The sequence below is a fragment of the Mytilus edulis genome, chromosome 4, assembly GCF_963676685.1.
Source record: "Mytilus edulis chromosome 4, xbMytEdul2.2, whole genome shotgun sequence".
Lineage (NCBI taxonomy): Eukaryota > Metazoa > Mollusca > Bivalvia > Mytilida > Mytilidae > Mytilus > Mytilus edulis.
In genome coordinates, this window is record NC_092347.1 from 25,620,776 (window position 1) to 25,645,622 (window position 24,847).

A 24,847-nucleotide genomic window follows, 5' to 3' on the forward strand; every position below is an offset into this window, starting at 1 on the left:
AATAGAAGATTTAAAATTATAAACACTTTGTAAATAGTATTATGTATGTTAAATGTCTTGTCTTATTGAGGATATTTTATTTATTTACTTTGATACAAAGATTTTATTCAATCTATTTGAGTGTTTTTGATGTGGAAAGTAGAGAAAAGCCTAAATGATACAACAGTATAACGAAGACATAAATAACGTTAGGGTACCCAAATTGCGCCTTTTTTTCAGTTATTTTCACCTAATACGTTTATTTAAGAAACAGACAAAGTTTCCATTCTGTGTTTATTTTTTGTAGATGCATACTGTTGTTATATATAGTCTCGCATACTGTTGTTATACATAGTCTCGCAAATTTAATTTGAATCCATATTGAATCACACTTTGTTTAATTTCATTGCTATATCAATTTTACAATGATCCATTTTTGTAACGCATTTTGTAAAAAATAGGTGTCTGCTACACATTTTAATTACTCTATTTCTATAGATGACTTTTGTGGACGTTTTAGATTTTACTTTTTTCATGGATATGCCGACCGTTTTTGTATATACTTTAAAATATTCAGCTATGTTGAAAGACGGGCGGTCACTGCCAAATGGAAAGTTATAGAAAAAATGCAAATTGTTTAGCCTCTAAGAAAATTTGCAAGATTCACACCTTTTTTTTTTAAATTGGTGCAAATTGGGTATTGTAACGTTATATAGATATTTCAACAAACAACTTCACCAATAGACAAAATTCTATGTAATACTTATAGATTATCGTTGATCATCTCAACGAGATTGGTTTTCTGGCTTGAGGCGGGACGGCGAAAGCGAGAAAAGCGATCGAGTTGAGATGGCCAATGATACTAGTAATCTATTTTCGCTATTTTACCTTTGACGACGATGTCAATTTCATGTCAATTTCGTTAGCAACGCCACGTGCCTCCTAAGTTTCTAGCAATAATATTCCATCTCAAGCAAGTAGCATGATATGAAAAATTATCACAAAAAAAGATCAAATGAAAAATTCATTAAATAGCGATAATAAAGTATAAATGATCCCGAGTATAGATCAGTTGTGAATGATTTAAACATAAACTACCAAAGATTTGAAACAACAACTTCCCAAATGCCTGCGTCACTCTGTATCGAAATTGACACTAGATGAAAACGCGATATAGGAAATATTCTGATTGTAAAAACATTGGGCCATACGTGAGGTCATATAAAGGCCATCGTCTGACCACCGGTTGAGTTTCTTAGTTTATTCGGCTCCAACAGCAACTTACGAAGGCTCATTTTTGTGTTGATTTCGTGTGTTTATTTTGCACTTCGGGTATGTGACTCGAGTGCCATCTTGTGAACGTCTGTAGGCTCGTGCATGCTTTTGTTGTTGACTGGTTGTTGAACAAATTCTGTGTTACTACACAAGAAATTCAATCTTTCATTGTCGTATGAATATCTGTTGTAAATTCGGGATAGTGTGACTCCTGCATATAAGACAAAAGATTTAAGCTGTCATTGAAGAAGTTCATGACTTCGGAGCGACACATGTACATATGTGGTGGGGTAAACTCAATTTGGGGCCGCGTTTACATTGTACCTAAAAAAAACAAATTCCATTAAAAAGATAGTAAATCTTTGCAAGCTGTAATTAAGTGTTTGACCTTAAAATACTTTGAAAACTCATCCTTTTAAACCAAACCATTTAGCAAGTCGACCAAATAATACTAAACAACGACGTTGATTTTAGAATCGAGTGTGTAACGTCGCTTGACTTAGTAGTTAATTTTCCGTTATTATGAATCTTCTGGGTTATTGTGATAGATGAAATATAGGTTATTTTAAACCTAATGTGATTAAAAGACAGACGATTCTCCATAAAGCGGAAGGTGATTTTAAAACGCATGACCGATTTCTACTATTTCTTAAGTGGAAAGTAGTGGGTAAACTCTGCATCATTCATAAATAAATCTGCAAGGAATGTACCGAACAACTAGTTCCCTAGTTCACTTGAAAATGCATATGATTTTAAGTGATAGAATGTGGCTTCTGTTAACAAGCACATAATGTATACATTTTTGTCTTTCAAAGCATATTGAGAAAATCTGTTTCATGAAAACAAAATGTATGTCATAATTAGACATGTAGATTTGCAGACATTCATCAAAGGGAAAAGTGTAGGCACTTAGCTGCTTTAATTTGACAAAAACGTCAATACAATGCCTGTATCTAAATGGAGAATTTGTCTTATAAAAACTCTGACGTGTAATTTCCGTAACAGTCTTTCTCAGCTTTTTTTTTACATTGAAGTATACATCAGCATACAATTATAAATATATTTACATTTTATTATTGTACCCTGCAAAGTTGTTGCTCCTTCGATGGTAAATAGGTACTGAGTAAAATAACAAAAAATACCGAATTTTCAAAACGAAAAGTCCCTTATCAAAAGAATAAAATCAAAAGATCAAACACATCAAACAAATGGGTAACAACAGTCATATTTCATTTTGTGGCGGTCAGTTTTTATTGATGGTGTTAACCGGAGTACGCAGAGAGATCCACCGACCTTCGTCAGGTAGTAAACCTGACACTCCTAGTCAATTGAGATCGGACCTGTCACTCATGGGTTTCGAAATTACAACCTTAGAGTTGACAGGCTAGTGCTAAAGTAGCTCGTCTACTTAGATCGCTCGACCACTGAAAGGTTCGAACGATTTTGCAACCACGATGCCTGAATAATGTGGCAATGCAGTTAGTTCAAGATCTGAGAATTAGGAAGGAAAATAAAACTTTTAGACATAACAGAATTAAGGAGTATTTGTTATGTTCATAAATGAAAGTCGAAAGAGTGTAGAAAATGTTACCTTTTCCAGTTCATGACTAACGAATAAGGTAGTCCCTTTGGTGTCCTATGCCTCTCTTATAATATATACTAGTTTATAACCTGGGATACTACAATCAAGCAATATGCAAAGCTTGCTCGTCATTCCTTATATCTATCATAATTGTATCATACTTACTAATTGGACTGACGAAGATCCATCCTAAAAACAGAATCCAGTACTGCTGATGCTTCTCTTTACTTTTATTCATATTTAATGGTTACTTTCTATGGAAGCATAAAACAATAATTCATAACTTAGCTCCATAGACCATCAACTTTATGAACAATACTCAGCAATAGGCTTTTCTTCCAAGTTTTATACCAAGTAGATCACATTTATGTTATTTTATGTGAAAATTATTTTCCCGGTTGTTTCGTATTAAGAATTCCATACGAAAATACTTAAACATACAGCAAGAATCCCTTTACTAAAACCGTCCTTCAATTCATATTAACGAACATTTATTAGAAATACTTCAAGTATAAGAAACATGAAATTAAAATTATAATTTGACACGTTCAAGATCCAGGAAAGTAATACAAACTTGGCGACAAAGTTAATTAAACGTTATTGGAGGAAAGAAAACAATTGGCCATGACTTGAATCTGTAATGCTCTTCTTTTTACAATAAGGTCGATATGTTGCATGATTGTATTATCTTAATCAAAGGAAAATTCTTGAGTGATTAAGTGTTTAAATTCAAAATCATTTCTTATCCTTACCGGGTATAACACACACTTTTTTATTAAATAAAAATTTTCAGATCTCGAGTAGTTTTACTGAACACTTAGTTATCAGCCACTCATTCTTAAATATAAAAAAATCTTGATAAGTGGATATAGGTGTTTTCAGCAGCAGATCAAGTTATTCTTAAATTTGGGGTTCCCAACCCAGGATGAAAGGGTGGTTACAACTACATGTCCCCATTCAAATGCATTGATCGTAAAAAGAAGGAGGGGTCCAATGCCCGCCCGACCCCCGTAGTTCAGCCACTGTGTTCCGTTCGGGTTAAAATAATTGATTGAAGAAAAAGTTTGTATACCATGTATTTAATGACATACAAGAAGATGAGAATGGTTACATTCATTTTTTTTTTTTTTGAATAATCTAGCTTTAACAAAACCCATATAAAAGGTAATCAATTTCAATAAAAAAATTTCCAGCGAGGAATGACTTAGCTGTGATGAATTATACAAAGAGGGGTCAAATTCTCCCGGATTTTTTTTTCACATCGGGTCCATCATTAAAAGGTCTTCAAATATTTACAAAAAAATCATAATATTGCAACTCTTTGTGTGTATTTTGAGGTTCCAACACATCACCATGGCGAAAAAATGAATACAGAACAAACTTTTAAATACCAAAAGATTACCCAAAAAAATATTTTGTTATAGTTTGACAAATGTAAAGTACTTATCAAAACATTCTTAACACAAATCTGAATTTTTAAGGCAGTCAAGCTATGTTTTGTCTGTCAAATACAAGTCAATTCATATAAGTTAAGGATGTAAAAAAACAAGCATGTGAAATTCGCGATATTGTGTAAAGGCGGGGTTTCAACATCAATGTAGAGGATTTAAGTAACATTTTAATTTTATAGAAATGTTAAAACTCGTTGTAAAATGGTAGTTTTTAGTCACCTTTGGCTCTGCGAATAAATGATCTTCAAGAGAAAAAAAAAGAAAAAAGGTCGAACAGATAAAAAACAAAGTATCGGTCAAAATGATAACTATTCATCAGTAACAATGCACACTAAGGTATGTTTGCTTACACTAAAAAAGCATATAATAAAAAAACATAATACAAGAGTTAAACTTTATCTCGATATAAGCATATACTTTACATAACATTTAATAAATATCCTGAAAATGTCAAATGGTTGTCCAACGAGCATACTCCAGCGTGCCAATGGTGCCGTTTACGTAACCAAACTTTATTACCAATATCCAAGTGCACAATTGCTAATGTACTGTCGCTTGACATACTAGTACCTGAAGAAATGAGGAAAACAGTTGTTATTGGAGACCCATTTCTCATAAGATCAATCCAACATGTTTTGTCATCCGTCGTCCATACTGATCTCACATCAACAAATAGTAAGTAAGTTCCAGACTTAACAGCAGTAAAGATTCCAGTTGAAGGGTCGTATCCATTTCCAAAATTAGAAACTACAGTGTCGATTATTATTTTCTCACCATCTGTAAGAGGGTCGATTGAGTCGTTGTTTTTAGCTGTGAATCCAATCTTTGTTTTGTAATCTGAATAATTTAGAATACTCAGATTGTTTTCATAAGATTTAGATGCAATTTGAAGAGAATAAATATGCACGGACTAACGTGATTAAAATAAAGGTTGAGAAAGATACAAATGGGACATTCATATCTCATATGCACTGACAACGAAGTAATGGAGGGCGGCTATCAATCGTTCATGGCACTTTCGTTGTAGCATATGTCGGAGAACCAATGGTACATTACGCTATGTAACATTTTACTGATACTTTTCTGATGTGCCTAAATTTCAATCTTCTAACTGCTGATATAACGTTGAAATTTGACCAAAATGACATCACAATTGACAAGACGTCTTTTTCTTCCAAAAATCACTGCATTTGATAATGTATGGTTTAGATGTGATTGATGAGTCAACTTTTTTTGTCCCGAAACGAAACTTTCCATAAATTTCAATCTTAATACAGTTATCTTGACCTTTCGGCCTACTTTCCCAAAAACTCAATATGGATCTTGCTCTTTTATTTTTTTTAAAGGACAAATATTGCTAAATGCAACGGTTGGACTCGGAATATCTTGAAAATTCAGTTTATGAAATGCTACTTTGACCTTGTCTTTTGAACTATCGGCTTTAATAAGAGTGAATTCGAGTCTTTTTATCCTATTTGGTCCGAGAACACAATTATTTCGTAGTGCATTTCTTTTAGAACATAAATGAAAATTAAAAAAAAAACCACCTGCGCTTTCTCAAAGAAACTTTTACAGGGTGTTGTACAACTTTTGGGACAAATTATATCAAAATTATAGAAAACTTCATCGGCTCTAACTCAAAATATGGACAATTGTATGTTTAGGGCGTCTTGAAATCTTTTGACAGCTTCCGAAGTGCTAATTTTAAACCTTTTTCAGCTGAACCAAATCACTACTTTCCTTTAAAATTCTGGACCCAAATTTTTTTACAGTGTAAATTCATCCCCCTACTTGCAATTTGAGGCATTAAACATGGAGAAATAAATTTGGAAGGGGTATAAAAATTAATGGCAAGTAACCCACTGTCAACACTAGGGACTATATTTGTGAACAACGACAATGGTGGTCTCGGACCATTTGTACAACATTTCAAACTATGTATAAGTACTTTGACATTGACTGTTGACCTATTAATCAAACTCAGTACTTGGGCATTGTAGTAATTATTATGGGCATTCGATTCAAAAGATTTCGTTCGGACAAATGTCCCATTACAGTCTATTAATTTCTGATGTGACTTTACCCCTAGATCCAGTAATCTGAACATCACCATGAGTTTCTTTTCCCACGAGACATTATTTCAAGTTTGAGAAGAATTTGACAAACGGTTCGAACGATAAATTCTGAAAAATAAACTTTTGTCTAAATTTTAATCTATCAATATCTGCTGTGAAATTGACCTTTGAAACATTGACCCCAATATAGTTAAGGATTTTCCTCGTTTAATGGTAAATTATTTAACTAAGTTTGATATTACAGATTTTGATTAAGACACAAAAAAATTTGTCGGATGGTCGTACTCCTTGAAAAGGCGACATTCATCGCATTACAAGCCGAATTCGACTTCTTCGCAACCGAACTAAAAGCATAAATCTTCTTATATTTCTTTTCATCCAAATATTAAGAAACCTACAAAACGGACCAAAAATCGTCTTTTATTTCATATTAAACTTTATGCATTTAAATGTATATTAGTACGTGCAATTGCACGAGTTCAATGCAGTTCAATTATATTTTAGTCAATGCTCCAAATGTTACAACATAACAATATTTTCTTTCAAAAATTACTAATGAACCAACAGGGATCAAACAAGGTATCCATTGCAACGAAATCTAGTTCCCAACCAACAGAGTCCGTTCCCAACTTGTGCAACTAATGATAGACGGTTATTAACCTACATCAAGGGAATTGGCAAATATTTCATGTATTTTCAGAAGACAAAAGAATGTTCAAGTTAAATGAATTCTTTCTTTTTTCATTATTAGTGTTTTATCTCGTAATAATTGGTGTATGTATGAGATAATAAATGGAAACATATATTGAAAGAGAGTTCAAGATTGCATCATGCACAAACCATTTGACAGTTGGTGTAAAATAGCTGTTGTGTTTCTCATCTGTCCGTGTATGTATACAAGATCATCTTTCAGAGATGTTATCTGATGCTGATTGGTTGCCACAGAATTACCAATTCCTATAAGGTCATCTAGCATCACTGCAATAAAATTTTAATAAGTAGACTTACAGAGGTGCTCTTTGTGTTCTGAAAACAGAAAGATCACAACCTCAAAAATATCAAGAATTTATATTCGAAAAAAAGGGAATAAATAAGCAAAAATCTGCAAATCAGAATTTACTAAGATCTACGAGATTAACAAATCAAATTTAGATTTCATACAAATGCAAATGTCAAAAGATGAGGTCAGACTCCTTAAGTTAATGAACCTTTACACTAACTCTTAATTGCTTTTGAATCCATTTGACTTTGACAAATCTTAAAAAAAACAAAAACTGAGAGACAGTTGTCAATTACTAATTGTTGCAAAAATCTTCCTTTTGAAGTTAAAATTATCCAGTATAAGAATAAAACTCATTCCACTTTTTGCATCTTTACATAATAGAACAAAGGATATGGGGTTATCCATCCATTACACAAAATCAGTACATGGACAGCAAAAACAAAACACAAAAGACAAAGGAACAGCGCTTGAATTGCTGTTCTTGAAAGTCAATTTAAAAGTTTTCTTAATATCAACTTCAATATTCTGTTGCAAGGAGACATGATGTCATTATTTAAAAAAAAAGTTTTCACGGTAATCTAATAATCCGACCAAGATCTCATATATGTGATAAAAGTAAAACATTACCTTTTTCCTTTATTAAGGGATGCATTGACTTAGATGAACTGAAAGATTTGAATGCTTGTAGGTACTCGTAATTATTCACATGTGGTAAAAATACTTCATAACCTCCTTTGTATGCTTATGTGCAATTAAACAAGATTGCATTTCTTTCCAGAAATTATATTCAAAATATCTTGTCATTGTCAATAATCACATACCTTTGATTTTGTTACTTTGTATTTTGTTGAGTCCTAACACTTGTTGACTAAGAATTTTATCATGGTCATCTTGCAATTGTGTTAAATTCTTTTGGAGGATCTCCTTATCCAACATCAATAAACTAAAATTTTGCTGCAATGTATCTACAATTAACAGATTGGAAATAAAAACACTGGATTCTCAGTTTTTTGTGCTGTTGAGTTATTGTTACTGTTTGTTTTTTGGTTTGCATTTTTTTTGTTTGGTTTTTTTTTTTTTTTTTTTTTTGGGGGGGGGGGGTATTGTCTGTTTTGTGTTTTTTTTTTGTTTGTTTTTTTGTCACTTTTTTTGTTTTGCTTAGTTTTTTTGTGCGGGGTGGGGGTGAAATGGATATTATGCCAGATCATTAACCTCTGTAAGATTTGTATACGTTTTTTCATCGTGAGAGGGTTGGACATGTAAGCGATATTTCAGATCTTTAGTTGTCTCTGTTTGGATTTGTTTAGTTGTCTTTAGATTCAGGGAAATTAGGTGCTTTGCATACTGCATAACAATTTAAACAAAATACAAAAGTAAAATATTTAAGAAATATAAATACTGCAAAAAGGATAAAAAGGCAACTACATAATAAAATAATGTATATTATAATTCAACATAAAATAGACTCAAAACACAAAATTAGAGCGTCTAGTATTATTGGGTGTTAATCAACTCGTTGATTCGTGGTGTGTAGCAAGACCTAAATTCTGCATAAATGTATGTGCGGTTTTGTTTTGACTTTCATTACTAATCTGATATTGCACAAGTCATGTCTTTTTTCGAATGTCCGAGAATATTCCTGGAAAGTGTTTTAATTGATTTGAGTCTCTGATGCATGATTTTTTTTTATCATCAATTGGTTTTTACTTTCAACTAGCTTTCATTAATAGGATTTAAAATATAAATTTTAAATCAGTTATCGGTAGTGCTCATACCACTGTGTCCGTCGTTATACTACTTCGTCAAGTAATATTATTTGGTTTTTAGTTGGATTATCGATCTTTGCAAGTGATTGATTTACCCATAATCCTCCTTTTGACGTCGACATTTAGGAAAAGCAGACGCATTTTTAGACAAAGATTTATCTTCATAAAACCCGCCCACCCTCCCTAAAATTAGTAGAATGCAATTCCTACAGAAGATACTGCTGTTTGGTTTTGTTTGTTTATTTCAGAATTGTATTGCCTTCATCGATTAAATCATAACTCAATGTGGAAAGATATACAAAAGTTCTAATTACGAGACGGTCAATCAAGAAAATAGACGAATCCTGGACGAGGAGGGGACTTGCATGCATATAGAAATTGAATGGATAACTTGGAAGGAAATTTATTACATTCAAACATGTATAATAATAGTGGATGTTTATTAAATGTTGCGTTGGTAGCGATAACTTCTGATATCCAGGGTTAGTTGCTTGATTTATGGAAGATTTCGCTGCGCTTAGATAAAATATTTGCAGTTTACAGACTTATTGTTTGTGCTGACATGAATTATCATTGATATGGTTATATTTATAAATTAACTGAGTGTTTACAAAATTTTGAACTTTTGAAATACTAAGGCTTTTCTACCTCAGGCATAGATTATCTTAGCTGTATTTGGCAAAACTTTTAGGAATTTTGGTCCTCAATGCTCTTCAACTTCGTACTTTATTTGGCCCTTTTAAACTTTTTTGGATTCGAGCGTCACTGATAAGTCTTTTGTAGACGAAACGCGCGTCTGGCGTATATACAAAATTTAGTCCTGGTATCTATGATGAGTTTATTTACAACCACTGGGCCTATGCCACTGCTGGTTTAGATTTATTTCCCCGAGGATATCACCAGCTCAGTCATGCTCGTATCTACGTTTACGTCAAAACGCCCGAGCGTACACTTGAATTTTGAAAATAAAACAAATATTTGACAAAGAATAAGAAAAACTGGCTAAAACACATCAGCCTTGTGCTTCTTTTTTTCAATGGATTGTAATTTTGAATAAAAAGGGACTAAATTTACTCAAATAGATCATTTAATATATTTGTTCGAATCTTTTCTAAAAGTCTGAATCTACTATGAATTCTACGTACTTTTCTTATATTTAAAGCAATTCACTATCTGCTCAGATTCGATATGCTGTTTGTATTTTTGTCGAGCCAGTGATTTATGTCCCAAAAGCGAGACAAAGCAGCGTCAACATTTAGGTTCATAATGTGGATCAAGTCTTTTGAATGACTCTCCGTGAAATTTTTCGAAAGTTGGACAGAAACTGTTTATGATCAAAAGAGTATTCAGAGCAGTATAATAATGCAATTATATCTTTAATTTTACCACATTTTAAGGTCAAAATGTATTTCTTTCTGCAGTTAATAAGTGGTCGCAGTTTGGGCTTACATTTTGTTATTTCTCAATTACATTAACTACTTGTCGAACGTTCATCGAATTTTATGAAAATGCCGAAGAAGCTTTTTCTATTACTAATGTCTAAAGCTAAAATTTTGAAAGCATTTTTTTCGTTTATTTTTCTGTTTTTTTCTGATAGACAGACGGATAGCCGGACTCTTCTCTACGCAATTAATTGTTTTACATGCTCAATTTATAAACCTTCATAGATTGTCGTGAAATATTCCGGATCAAGAAAAAAATATTAAAAGAAAATTTTAGATTTTTTTAAATCCCTTTAAAGGAACGATAAATTGATTCACTTTTTGTGGGAAGAAATCCTAGGTGTTCTAGAATTTTTTTATATTGCGCCTCTTAGAATTTTGTTTTTTTCATGTTAATTTAAAAGGTGCTTTTGTGGGTTATATGCTAACTCACGGCACCATTTAAACTTATTTAAAAGTAATATTGGTTTGGACGTTTTCTCTAAAACCAATGACCATTAGGCTAGCTTCCAGTTTAACACGATGAATAAGTTAACATATTACAAGATTTAACCAAAACAAACAAACCATTTAGATTCAAAAGTATGTTGCTATCAATGATTTTTTAGTGACAGGAATCATTACGGTATCTCATTCTCGATAGCTTTCGGGGGCTTCGAACCCACTACCAGCAGGTGCTTTAACATTGAGCGGTTGGCACCTCTCATATCCCTCGCCAAGGTTCGGGCGTACACGTAAAAATGACCCAGCTACGCCACTGGCAGTAGTCAGCACTTTTGTGCTGACATGAATTATCATTGATATGGTTATATTTATAGATTAACTGTTTACAAAATTTTTGAATTTTTGAAATACTATGGCTTTTCTACCTCAGGCATAGATTACCTTACCTGTATTTGGCAAAACTATTAGGAATTTTGGTCCTCAATGCTCTTCAACTTCGTACTTTATTTGGCCATTTTAAACTCTTTTGGATTCGAGCGTCACTGATGGATTCGAGCGTCTCTGATGAGTCTTTTGTAGACGAAACGCGGGTCTGGCTTATATACAAAACTTAGTCCTGGTATCTATGATAAGTTTATTATAATCGTATGATAGCATTAGCCTCTGATTTCCAGGTTTAATAGCTTATCTTGAACTTCCCCTTTTCATATATGGTCTGCCACCTCAAACATATTCGGCGATCATCATATAACATTTTCAAAGACACATATGTATTTTTATCAGTTAATTTTAGTTCATAGATCTACATGTATCACAAATTGCATTTCATGTAATAGTACATATATCATATCTGTTAATAAATGCTGTGGCCATTTTCTGCCAATGACAATCTTGTTATTTTTTATGAGCATCTAAGATAACTGTGAGTAATTTCAAATTGTACATTTTAGTGATAATCTAACCTGTTGAGACACTTTTTAAATCATTGTTGTTATACAATGTTTACTTATTCTGTGTTATATCCCGTATCACTTTTATTAATATGTACCTCCTTTGATAAGCATGTAGTAGGACAATAAGAAATACTTTTCATAGCAAATGCTGACATAAATATAATCAAGCAACAAATAAATGAATTAAATAATTTGTTGGTATATTTAGTGGCGACAACAAAAAACATCAACCTTTTATTTAAAACAAAATTATAGATATAAAATATATGTTTTTATTATTTACACATGCTTCATTACAAAATGATATGTCGCAATTTAGTCTCATAAGTCTTACATTTATGATTAAATGAAATTGTGGGTATATCTCAATATGTCAGAAACCCAACAGCCATTTAGAAATCAACATGCAGCTTTCAAAAATAGACAAGTGTCTTTACAGTTCTTAATCACTTTATGTATAAAACAAATTGTAAAAAAAATAAAAAGAGACAATCACATTTCAACATAATTGTTCTTGTTTTATAAGTTTAGATACTTACTTGTAATTGATTTCAAGATCTGTAACTCTAGCAAAATATCCTCTGTTTCATTCTTACAAGCGCATATTGTCTGTGAAGAAACACATTCCAATTGTCCAGCAATAACTGCAAGGATCAAATAATTTAAGACTGATTTCAAAACGTTGAGACACATTTTTGGTATATAGAATAGTTGGGGAAAAACAAATAATGTGACTCTCGTGCACATTTACACAAATAACCTACTGGTAATTTTTTGATATATATCCTCCTAGTTGCCAAAATATTTTGTTATAAGTTAGCCTTGGATTTATATAATGATAACAAAAGTTGTAACAACTTTAAGACGACATATATAAACTCTAAAACTTCATTATTTAATCAAATATTTTCTTGTTTAAATCAATATTAAATTAGCAAATGTAAATTATTGAAACTGCATGCTCTAATCAAACCATTATTATATATGATAGATTATGTATTTCATTGTAGTATCACAATCCATTACAGTACATATATACAGCGCTTGACACAGTGCAGGTGGTGTTGTCTCGATATGTTCTAGGCAAAAAAAGAAACGTTACGATCATTTATATTTTTTATAATAAAAAATGATAACAATAAGTAAACGGAATAGTAAGCTAACGTCATTTCAAAGAGAACTATAACAAGTGTTCTCTATTTAAAACAATATTGCACATTTTCGAACAATTTTTATAGGACGAGTTCAAAATTACACGTAACATATCAGTATTTGTATGACCATCTCTTGCATCTATGACCCTCCTGACACCTACGTCTCATTTAATCAATAAGACGTCGAATAAAGACTTGAGGGATGTCATTTCATTCCCTGAAAACTGCTGTTTGGAGCTAGGCGAGCCTTTCCAGTGGATGTTGGCTATTTCTGTTACATCGTCCAAAATCGTCCCTAAGATGGTCCATTGGCGATAAATCTGGTGACATTGCTGGCCATGGCAACACACGAATATGCTTATTCTCCAAAAAGGTCATTGAAATGTGTGCCACATAACAACGAGCGACGTCCTGATGAAAAACGTGGTTAAAACGATGTCTCAACCAACGATGATTTTAAGCTCTGTGCGTTCCGAGTAGGTTATTCCACCTCATATCATCATTCCACCACCATCAAACCGATCTGTTTCCTGTACGCACCCATCAGAAATTCATTGCGCCTCCTGTCACGTCATTTCCGATACTTTTACAAATGAGTAAATTTGATAGATAAATTATTCAAGTTTTTATCTTGAAAATATTTTAAACTAATATATGTGATTTTTTTTCAAATTAAAAACCAATGTGCGTTTCTTTTTTTTTTTTTGCCTAGTACATATACCAATAGCATGATTTGATCATGAGTTCGAATCTCTGCGAGTGGAGATTTTTTTATATTAATATATGTATCCTCGTCAGTAGAATCTAGAGTTGTGACACAGTTCGTTATACATTAGATATGAAGAGAGAATGATGTACTGTTGCTTGTCTGTTTGTCTTCTTCGTTTTTAGCTGAGGCGTTGTGAGATTATTTTCGACAAATGCATTTGGATGTCCCTTTGATGTCATATGTCTCTCTTATAAATATATACTTGTTTGTAACTTGTGATACTACCATCAAACAATATTCAAAGCTTACTCGTCATTCCCAGTATCTATCGGAACTGTATCATACTTACTAATCGAACCGAGGAAGATCCATCCTAAAACAGCATCCGTAACTGCTGAGGCTTCACGTTTCCTTGATCATATTTCTAATTACTTTTCTATAGAAGCATATGTTAAGTTCCATTGACCATTTACGTTATAAACAATATCAACCATGAGGAGAAAATTAATTACAGTTTATTTCATTTTTTGTAAACGATTTTAATTATTTCTATATAAGAAGTTCCATATGAAAATAGTTAAATATACAGCAAGAATCCTTTTACTAAAATTGTCCATCAACTCATATTATCAAACATTTATGAGGAATACATTACTTTGGAAAACAGATATTCAAAATGGAATAATTTGACACATTCAATATCCAGGAAAGTAAATTAAATACAGAATTTGACACAACTTTAATTAAACGAAATTGGGGAAAGAAACCCATTTACCATGACTTGAATCTGTAATGTTCGTCTTTTGATATGTTGCTAGACTGTCTTATCTTAATCAAAAGAAGAGTTCTTGAGTGATTTAGTATTCATATTCAAAATCATCTCTTGTTATCCTGATGGGGTTAAACATATAATTTCTAAATATGTGTAGCAAGTAATTGCAACTGAACAATACACCATACAAATGAGTGTTTTAAAAGGTTAAAATATGATCCTACAACAAAGTAGATCAGGGGCAGGAATTTAATGCAAATTAATGATTTTCACATTTTATTCAAGCTGAACGCGTACAATTAATTTGTATTTTGAATATTTCCATACTTAGTAACCTATGTTAATTGTTTATATGCAGACTCGATTTGGTAGTTTTACTTCAGTTTGTTTTTTTGCTGTTAAAATTTCACAAATTTTGTAGTCTCATAACATACGATTCCTCAAACCAAACAAGCTTATATTTTGGTACAATAACATAATAAAAAGCAAGGTTTATTGTATATCGTTATTCCATAACGTTCAACAAATATCCTTAAAATGTCAAATGGTTGTCCACCCTGCATACTCCACCATAAGGATTTTTACGCAACCATACCTTGTTACCAATATCCAAGTGCAAAATTGCTAATGTACTGTCGCTTGACATCTTACTGCCTGAAGCAAGAAAAACAGTAGTCACGGGAGATCCTTTTCTCACAAGATCGATCCAACATGTATTATCATTCCAGTTTGTTCTCACATCAGCAAATAGTAAGTAAGTTCCAGACTTAACAGCGGTAAATATTCCTGTTTTCGGGTCATATCCTTTTCCAAAATTTGAAACTACAATGTCAAAGACTATTTTCTCATTATCTGCAAGAGTGGAATTGCCGCTGTTTCTGGATGTGAATCCAACCTTTGTTTGGCAATCTGAAACAAAACATGTGACGTTAAATAATAAAGATGAAACATATACACTTGGAATTTAGTATCGTGCCACAGTAGATCGAAACGAGGGCAATGAAACAATAAGTTACCATTTCGCAGTTAAGGTAAAAGAGTACTCAAGTACACAGATGTAGATTATACAATCTAAAGGAATGTGTCGCCTAATGTTCCTTTATACCATTATGTCAACCAAAGGAAATGATATGTGAATGTAATTTGCAAAGTTCAAAATTATAAAAATACCTTGTAAATTTAGACAATATTGATAATAATTGTTTCGGGATATCGATACTAGCATTCATAATAAATATATAAATGAACAAACCATTCGAAATATTCTGTAATATAGCTGTTGTATTTCTCGTCAGTGTGTGTATATATACAAGATCGTCTTTTAGTGATGTTATTTGATGCTGATTTGCTGTAACAGAATTATCAAGTCCTTTCAGATCATCCTGCATCACTGTTATGAAATAATAGAAGTGGATTAATTACAGTGGCGAAACACCTTTCTGTTACGTGAAAAGAAGAAAAATAAATATCAAATTCGGACTTAATTTACGTTTTATAAATTGCCTGATATGATGTTTAAGCATTAAATGATATATATAGGTCCTTTTACTTATTTTCAACTGGTATAAATACTTCATAAGATTAGACTATGTTAGGTCACTTTACGGTTAGTTCGGCCATAAGTAACAGGAGAAAGATGGTTTTGAAAGAGTTGAAAAAGTATGAAAGTATGAGAAATCCTATGCATGTTTTCAAGCAACTGCTCGTATTTTTAACACCATTTTTAACTCCATTTTGAAATCTGTCCCTATTCAATAGGACAAAACTAACCGTGAAGGTGCCTATCTCCTTGTGTACGTGCTTAAGAACCACCAAGTAAGAATTTCTCATTAAGTTACAAGAATTAATATTCAAAACCTCTCTTTCGAGATTTCCAACAAAACACATACCTGTTAAACTGTGACTAGGAATTTAGTTTAGTCCTAATTCTTGCAACTGTGTTAAATTCTTCTGAAGATTTTCTCTCTCCGACATTAATGTACTAACATTTTGCTGCAAACTTTCTACAATTTATTGACAGAGAAATAAATAATAGTAAAGTAAATACAGATTCTAGACACTAACCTTATACAATGTATCAGCATTTGTTCAGGTTTCATACGTTCAAAAAGGTATTCGAATATCACGTGATATAGAGCTTGAGTTAAATTTGTATTGTTTTTTTTTCTTTTTTTAAAGGCCGAGACATAAACAGACACCAACATGTAACATAGGAATCAAAATACAAAAGCATTGCATTCTATTATATATAAATTATACACTACCAAAATACAAAAATAAAAAGATATATTTTAATACAATAAAAAGATGGCTAACAGAAATTGAATGCAATTTGAGTGACAAATGAAATTATGTTTGATTTGGCCTTTATTCCATTATGCAAAACGTTTTATTACAGCAATTAGAAAGCACGCTAAATATCATTGAGACAAATAAAAACAGATTTAATCAAAATAAGAGACAAGTGTCTTCACAGTATGTCAAGCTAATAATCTACTCGTGTCTAAAACAATCCAAATAAATAAAACAAACTACAAAGATCTGTAGTGAAAATATAAAGCTCTTGTTTCTTGATTCTTAATACTTACTTGTAATTGATTTTAATATCTGTAACTCTTGAAGAATATCCTCTGTTTTGTTCTTACATGCACATATTGTCTGCGAAGAAACACATGTCAAGTGTCCAATAATGATTACAATGAGCAAATGATGTGATACTGGTTTCAAAACCTCGAGACACATTATGTTCTATAATATAGTTTTAAAAAACTTGAAATACAGATGTATTGATAAATTTGTAGTTACTTCCTAGTTGCAAAAATATGTTGATTTATCTTTTATCATCACTTAGATATTGAAAAAGATCAATATAAAATAATCTTTAAAGACACAAAATTTGCTAGGCAGTGTAAAATTGAACAGGATGAAAGCGAGTTTCATTTTAATGGACGGAAAAGAAAGATATTTTTTATGAGGAAGCATGAATTGAATATTAAAAATTCAGTTTTATCCTTTAATACAAAGAATATTTTTGATTGATATACAGACAAGTGAGTCTGAAAATGCTGATATATCATTGTCCAGATTTATAAGTACTTCTGTTTAAATAAGAAAAATTTTCATTGACAAGAGATTCATGTACATGTAGTTATGAACTATGTATTAACAAGAGGCTGTTAACAACAAACCGTATTTTTCTGCACAAAAATTACATTTGGAAGTCTGGACTCCAAAACAGAAACAAGTAAAAAAAAAATTTTTTTTTGGGGTTCAGATATGAAAAGGCCATTTTCAATCTAAGTACCACGGGTTGCCTCTTAAAGGTCTACAGCTCAACAAAGATAATAGCTAAAATCGTGAAAAAAGAACTTGACCTTCATTTAGTCACAGGAAACCACATATCTTAATCTAAAAAGCGTTTTTACGTTATTGCACGGACACTCGCTGCATTGAAGACCTGTTGGTGACCTTCGGCTGTTGTCTGTTCTATGGTCGGGTTGTTGTCTCTTTGACACATTACCCATTTTCATTCTCAATTTTACTGTTTCGGCAGCCGTCATTTTCTGATTAGGAAGTGTTTCAATGTTGCTGGTTAATATTGTAATGAAGTGTTTGAAAACTTTATACAGTGCGTATTTAGTGTTTCCGTACTGCACCCATTTGCAGTAAAGTATTTCAGTATATTATACAACAGAGACACTGTGTTGTTTTTAATTTCAAACTCAGTGTTATAGATCAGTTGAATTGAAAAAAAAAGAGGGACGAAAGATACCAAAGGGACAGTCAAACTCATAAATCTTAAACAAACTGACAACGCCATGGCTAAAAATGAAAAAGACAAACAGAAAAACTATAGTACACATGACACAACATAGAAAACTAAAGAATAAACAACACGAACCCCACCAAAAACTAGGGGTGATCTCAGGTTGAAATTGTTGGAATCAGAAAACATCAGGAACACACAGCTAAAATACAAACACCAACAAATTATTAATGTTCAAACGAGAAATACTTAATATAAGACAATCAGCCGACTGTTATTACAAGTTCACTGGGGTAAAGCTGATGACCGTAACTGCATTCACGGTCATCCCAAGATGTCGGATGAAAAATTAGGTCAGTTTCTGTATTGTCTGTTAAAGTGTTTCTATATCATTTTCTTTACAAATCATACATTGAAACGACGTAAATTTATAAAAAATAACTCGGAAATCACAAATTACTACCCAGAAATGTGCATGAAATGGGAAATTCGATTGGAAAAAAATCGTTAAGATGACCGTAAATCATAATCAAAATATTTTCAAGATGACCGTAACATATAACAAGGATGACCGTGATTGGTAAAAAGATGACCGTAACTTGTAAAGGATGACCGTAATTTGTAAAGGCTGATTGTTATTTATAAAGGACGACCGTCAATTCTAAGAAATATACGTACTTGTATTCAAAGCTTTCTGTTGAGTTTGTCGATCTCAATAGGGGCTCGGTTAGCGGATATAAATATATTTCATAAGTTTCTTTTTTTTAACTATTGGCCGTATTTTGGGTTCATGACAATGATAGTAAATTGCATATTTCTCGTAAACAATGAAATATTTATTGATAACGTTAAAATTTTAAGACAAATTGACAGCGATACGACGAAAATTTGAAGAAACATGAATGTGTACCTAGTACACGGATGCCTCATCTACACTATCATTTTCCATGTTTAGTGGACCGTGAAAATGGGATAAAACTGTAATTTGGCATTAGAATTAAAAAGATCATACCATAGGGAAAATGTGTAATAAGTTTCAAGTTGATTTAACCTGAAGCTGGACAAACGGACAAACGAACAGACCAACGGACGAACGCAGGCACAGACCAGAAAAACATAATGTTCATAAATGGAGCATAAAAACATTAATAATACATATGAATATTCGGTAATCGAGCCCATGTGTATGGTTCCAGAGTTCCAGAGGAAGCAGATAAAAATCTTAATTTGTCTTGATATATGCAGGCGGAAACCCAGTTGAAATAGAACAAAAGAATTATAGCTCTTTGTAAGAGAAGGTGATAAATGTTTACTGTAAAGTATACTATAGTAACAAAATTTTTAAAAGTTATTAGAAACAAATATATAAAACGACAATTTTCTTCTCAATAACAAAGTGTTTAATTTTAAAAACACCATTTGCATAAGTTTTCAATTTATCTATTTCATAGTAATGCAGAACAATAAGATATCAAGTCGACGACATGGATACTATATAAGTTGGATGTAGAAAATGCATAACCTCCGATTTTTTTTTAACACAGACGGAGAACATATCAATCTATTAGTTCAGAAATGTTCGTGTCTGCTCAAGAAAAAATTCCCCAAAATAGGTAACGATTGTATCGAAAAGAGAAAATCGAGTGCACCTTTTTATGTTAGGGCGTGTTTGAGGTAATATATATTTTGTCTTTAAGGTTCATCATAACCTTTTGGCTAAAATGGCCGTATTTACACCCCAAATTTTACTCTGGGTACAGACTAACCTATACACCTGCAACAGTTTTAAGGGATGGCAGGAACTAGATATATAAATTTTAAATGCATTTTATGTTTCACAAAATTATAAAATTTTCTAGATTTTGCTATCCATTTTTTTTTTCCGTTCCTGCAGAAGGTGCAAAAATTAACTAAGTAGTGAAAACGATTGAGAAGCTCCCCTCATATAATCAATGTTGTGAGTAGTATTGATTTAAATGGACAATAGATGGACAATAGACACCTGTAAACAATAGGTTATTTAACAGGTTTAAACTGTGTAACTGAGTGGACCGTATCAAATGAAACTCGGGTGTTTGTTTATTTTGCCATCTTCTGCAGACTGGAAAAAAATGAACATCAAAATCCAGGTAAGTTTTTAATTTTCTGAAACGTAGACTTCATATAACTTTTATATATCTAGGTCCTGCCATGCCTTAAAACTTTCCTGGATGTACCAGTTTGTCTGTACTCATAGTAATTTTGGAGGTGTAAACACGGCTATATTTTTCAATTCCTTATAATGAACCTTAAAACGTACAAAGCAAGAGTATTTGATATAGCATCTCGCTTCAGATTCTATAGTCTATATCAAAGCTACAGGTTGACTTTATAACGTAAAAAATGACAGTACGAAAAGAAGAAATATATTGGTCAAGTGAAATACCTATCTGATGAATCACAAAAACAGAGTAGGTGTGTTCGAATAGCTATTTTTTTTTCTAAAAGCACTTGACGACAGCCTTTAAATTTGGATGATGAAAATGCATATCTTCGAAAAAATATTTTTGTGTCTGTGTGATAACTAGGGTTTATAATCTTCAACCACTGAACATTTTTAGTCTGCCCTTCCACGAAATATTTAATCAGATTTTTTTATATGTTTAAGAACTTTCGAAAATTCCACCTGACATCCGATTAGACAAAAGTTTGAAGTTGAATCAATGCAGACAAGATCATTAACTGATGCTCATTAGCTAGTAAATACATTTGTCCTTTAAAATACAACTGACATATAAGGATCGTACTGGTGCTATTTGGATAAAATCGACTTTCAAGAGCAAAATTGACAGCGCGTCATCCCTTCAATGGCTTCCATTTCTACGATTGTGAAAATGAACTGCCTGGCGTAATGGGGAGATAATTTTGACGAAGTAGAATCCTGACTGTATGAATAACATTTCTGTATATATACAAATTGACAACGTTCCCCCTTGTGATACGCTATTCGTACAAGACTATTTTAAGGATCTATTTTGCTGGAGTTCACCATCACTAGTTTAATCGTATGATATTTTCAAAATATTTTCTGTTATTTTATTTGCACGACAAAATGGAAGACGATATAATATCAATGGGTGTACATGCATTGGCATTTTTTAAAATGTGTATTTATTATACGTCATTAAAAGGAATCCAAGAAATTAAAAAAAATCTTTTGTCTTGTAGTTGGAGGCTGTGCACCGCATTTTTTTCATTATACTTGTAAGGTGTCATTTTTTCGCGCTTTTGTTGCATGGTTTCCCACTTGTTCATGTGCATGTCTTGTTGCAAATTAATTTTAAAAATTCAACCCTCTCAACTGTAAAAAAAAAAAGATACATATGATGAACTATGCATTTGAAGCACGTCTTAGTTTCTTCTACTTATAGGATAATACTCTCATATTAATACGTTTATACCAACACGATTAACTTCATTGGATACAAAAAGGTAGTTATATAAATACGGATATTTCTTAGAAATGACGGTCATCCTTTAAAAGTTACGGTCATCATTTACAAATTACGGTCATCTTCAAACCAATTACGGTCACCCTTGTTATGAATCGCTGATTCTGTTACGGTCATCTCGATTGTGATTTACGGTCATCTGTGCGATTTTTCAAATCGAAATTCCTGTTTCATGCACATTTCTCGGTAGTAATTAGTGATTTCCGTGTGAATCTTTTATAAATTTACATCGTTGAAATGTATGATTTGTAAAGAAAATGATATAGAAACACTTTAACAGACAATACAGATACTGACCTAATTTTTCATCCGACATCTTGTGATGACCGTGAATGCAGTTACGGTCATCAGCTTTACCCCAGTGAATATACTGAGAAAAAAAAAACTAAATACAAAATTATTCCAGCATTGACAGTACTATTGTGTAAATACGAAACGTTTTTTTTCTGTACATATATCAAAAAGTAAAATCACAAAAAAACTGAACTTAGAGGAAAATCAATTCGCAAAGTCCATAACCATATGGCAAAATCAAATAACAAAACGCATCAAAAACGAATGGACAACAACTGTCATATTCCTGACTTGGTACAGGCATTTTCAAATGTAGAAAATGGTGGATTAAACCTAGTTTTATAGCGATAACCCTCTCACATATGATTAATACCACTTCGCGAGTAAACAGTTTCACAGTATTTCTGAACACCCTCTTTCACTGCGGACAGAATTTTAGTCAATCTAATGGACAATTCTTTAGTGGAACATGAAGATGAGCCAGCAATATACCGTTATTTGTACGGAATTTTATGAAGCTTTGGTATCCAATACAAACAAGGTAAGTCCTCCGATTTGGTGTTCAACGTAATGTTTATTGAAGCCATGAAGGATTTATGATTTGCTAAAATCTCCTCCTTGTCAAATGATATGTCTTTGTATGTGGGATTACATGAGTGCTCCTTTATACCAAATTCTTTTACAAGACATTCGTAGTAATGCGATTTACATAGAAAGACAATATTATTTGAAGCTTTGTCCGCAGGAACGACAACCTACTTATCATGAAGAGATGATAGACATTTCATGGCCTCTTTGTCTCTGAAAACGGACTTTGGTCGATCGTTCACAGTTTTTCAACTTGTGAATGCGACGTTTTATCAGAGACTTGATAGTTTTAACCCATTCTGATAAAGTGTCCAGTTCAACTTCTTCTCGCTTATCCCATGCGCTGGCGTAGTTCTCAATGGAATCAATAATTATTTTGAAGTTATGGTTCCAATTGATGTGTTGGGGTTCTCTAAACTTTGGACCATGAGAAATCACCTTTCGGAGATTTTCATGTTGAATTATGTTTAGATCCCCAGTTATAACATGACCAGAGGGGCTGTAATTATAAGGCGAGTAGGAACAGTCACATGTCGGAGGGCTTTTTAGGTATTGTTCTAAGTCAAGGTCCTGCAATGCTTGTTTATAGTTAAGTATTTTAGGTGCAATGGTTTTGGTGTAACTGTAGGATACGATAGGAACAAACTGATTTTGAAAATAAATAGGAATTTTAGATGTTACCTCCTTGTGATGTAGAACGTTGCAGATATTGATTGCCTCAATTCTTCCATGGGCAAAATCAACAGGAAGGAATTTCCTCTTTTCCTCATGTAAAGGAACTGTATTTTGTGTTAAATGTTTAATGTAGCCTCTGATGACTTTAGTCATTGCACATGGTTACCTTAGAAAACATGTACCCATCATTATGAATGAGGAATACAGACACGTAAGGAAATAATTATTGTCTTTATTGATTACAGTTACTCTATCAGTAGTTTACAACATGACAGATTTTGTAATTAATTGAGGGAATGTGTGTTTGCAATGCTGGTTTCCGTTGCAAATGATGTCAATGAGTAAGAAACATCGACAGTGTTTTCTTTTCTCTTGCAGAGATATGTAAATGATACATTTTTGTTTTGTCTAATGTAATATTTACTTTTCTAGATTGCGATGATGGTTTTTATGGCGATTGGTGTAACAGGTGCGTGTCTCGTGGATAAATAGTCATCAGAAAAGGTAATCTTATTTTAAAGGACATGGAAACAAGTTCATGTCTTCTGAAAGTCTTGTTCATGATAATGTTATCTTATCTTACAGCCGTATATGCTACATTTTTGGGGTAAAAATTTGAAATTTACTCTTCCAGATTGTGATAATGGTTATTATGGCGAAATATAATTTGTTAATTTGCCCCTCTTTTAAAGATACGAAAACAATAAAAAAAAAAAAAAAAAAAAAAAAGAAAGGAAAAATACCGAACGCCGAAAGGGTTCTTAATAATAGAAATTGTCAATAGAAAGGTAAAATAAACCTTCAATGCAATAACCATAAAATACATAAACAGTCTTTTTACTTCCATTGAGCGCAAAAAAACAGCAGGGTGAAAATATTTCATAGGGCATGATGTTATGCATAATAGATTTTATTTGACCGAATTGATGACTTTGAAGTCCCACCCTTGGATGCAAGTTATTCTAGAGAAGACGAAAATCAAGTAGCATACGAGAACAACACTTTGTTTCCTTTCTGATACATGGGCTATTGGCAGGGTCTAAGAGAAAATAAATAGTATCACCAAACAGGAAACATCCAAGTTTTTACGTCCATCTTTATGGAAAACAAACAAGCTTAGCAAATATTGTAAGCCTGGTTACAGAGTAAAAAGACAAGACCAATTAGCTATTCAATGTTGTGCAACACCGCCACCAGAACAAAGTGACTTATCGAGTGCAGAAGACGTTCTGTTATTGAAACTTTGTGAATGGATTCTGGTCAATAACATTGTACGATACCGGTACATATTTTTTGCTATTGGACTCATTACATTATTAAATTAACTATGATGTTCCCTTGTATAACCAATCAGCCTCATACAAAGAATGATAGGGTTACAGATTGTAATTTTTTAATCTATCGGAAAATGCTCTTGAAAAAAGTTAA

The 24,847-nt window shown here is 32.3% G+C and overlaps 1 protein-coding gene across 1 annotated transcript; it reads right to left on the reverse strand.

Moving 5' to 3' along the window:
* Positions 1-4,705: 4,705 nt before the first annotated feature.
* LOC139521308 (uncharacterized) lies at positions 4,706-15,993 on the reverse strand. Its single transcript, XM_071314786.1, has 6 exons — positions 15,858-15,993; positions 15,257-15,514; positions 12,510-12,614; positions 8,187-8,330; positions 7,203-7,340; positions 4,706-5,124 (listed from the first exon to the last, which is right to left on the reverse strand). Exons 1-6 carry the CDS (start codon positions 15,991-15,993, stop codon positions 4,706-4,708), a joined length of 1,200 nt encoding a protein of 399 aa, XP_071170887.1.
* Positions 15,994-24,847: the final 8,854 nt, after the last annotated feature.

What these genes read in the sequence shown, in the direction of transcription:
- LOC139521308 (XM_071314786.1), bottom strand. Translation starts at nt 15,993, where the DNA reads ATGCAGGATGATCTGAAAGGACTTGATAATTCTGTTACAGCAAATCAG. An exon ending in ATTACAGAATATTTCGAATG is followed by an intron (nt 15,515 to 15,857) that starts GTTTGTTCATTT and finishes GTTTTGTTTCAG; the next exon opens with ATTGCCAAACAAAGGTTGGA. An exon ending in ACAAAGTAACAAAATCAAAG is followed by an intron (nt 7,341 to 8,186) that starts GTATGTGATTAT and finishes ATTTTATTGCAG; the next exon opens with TGATGCTAGATGACCTTATA.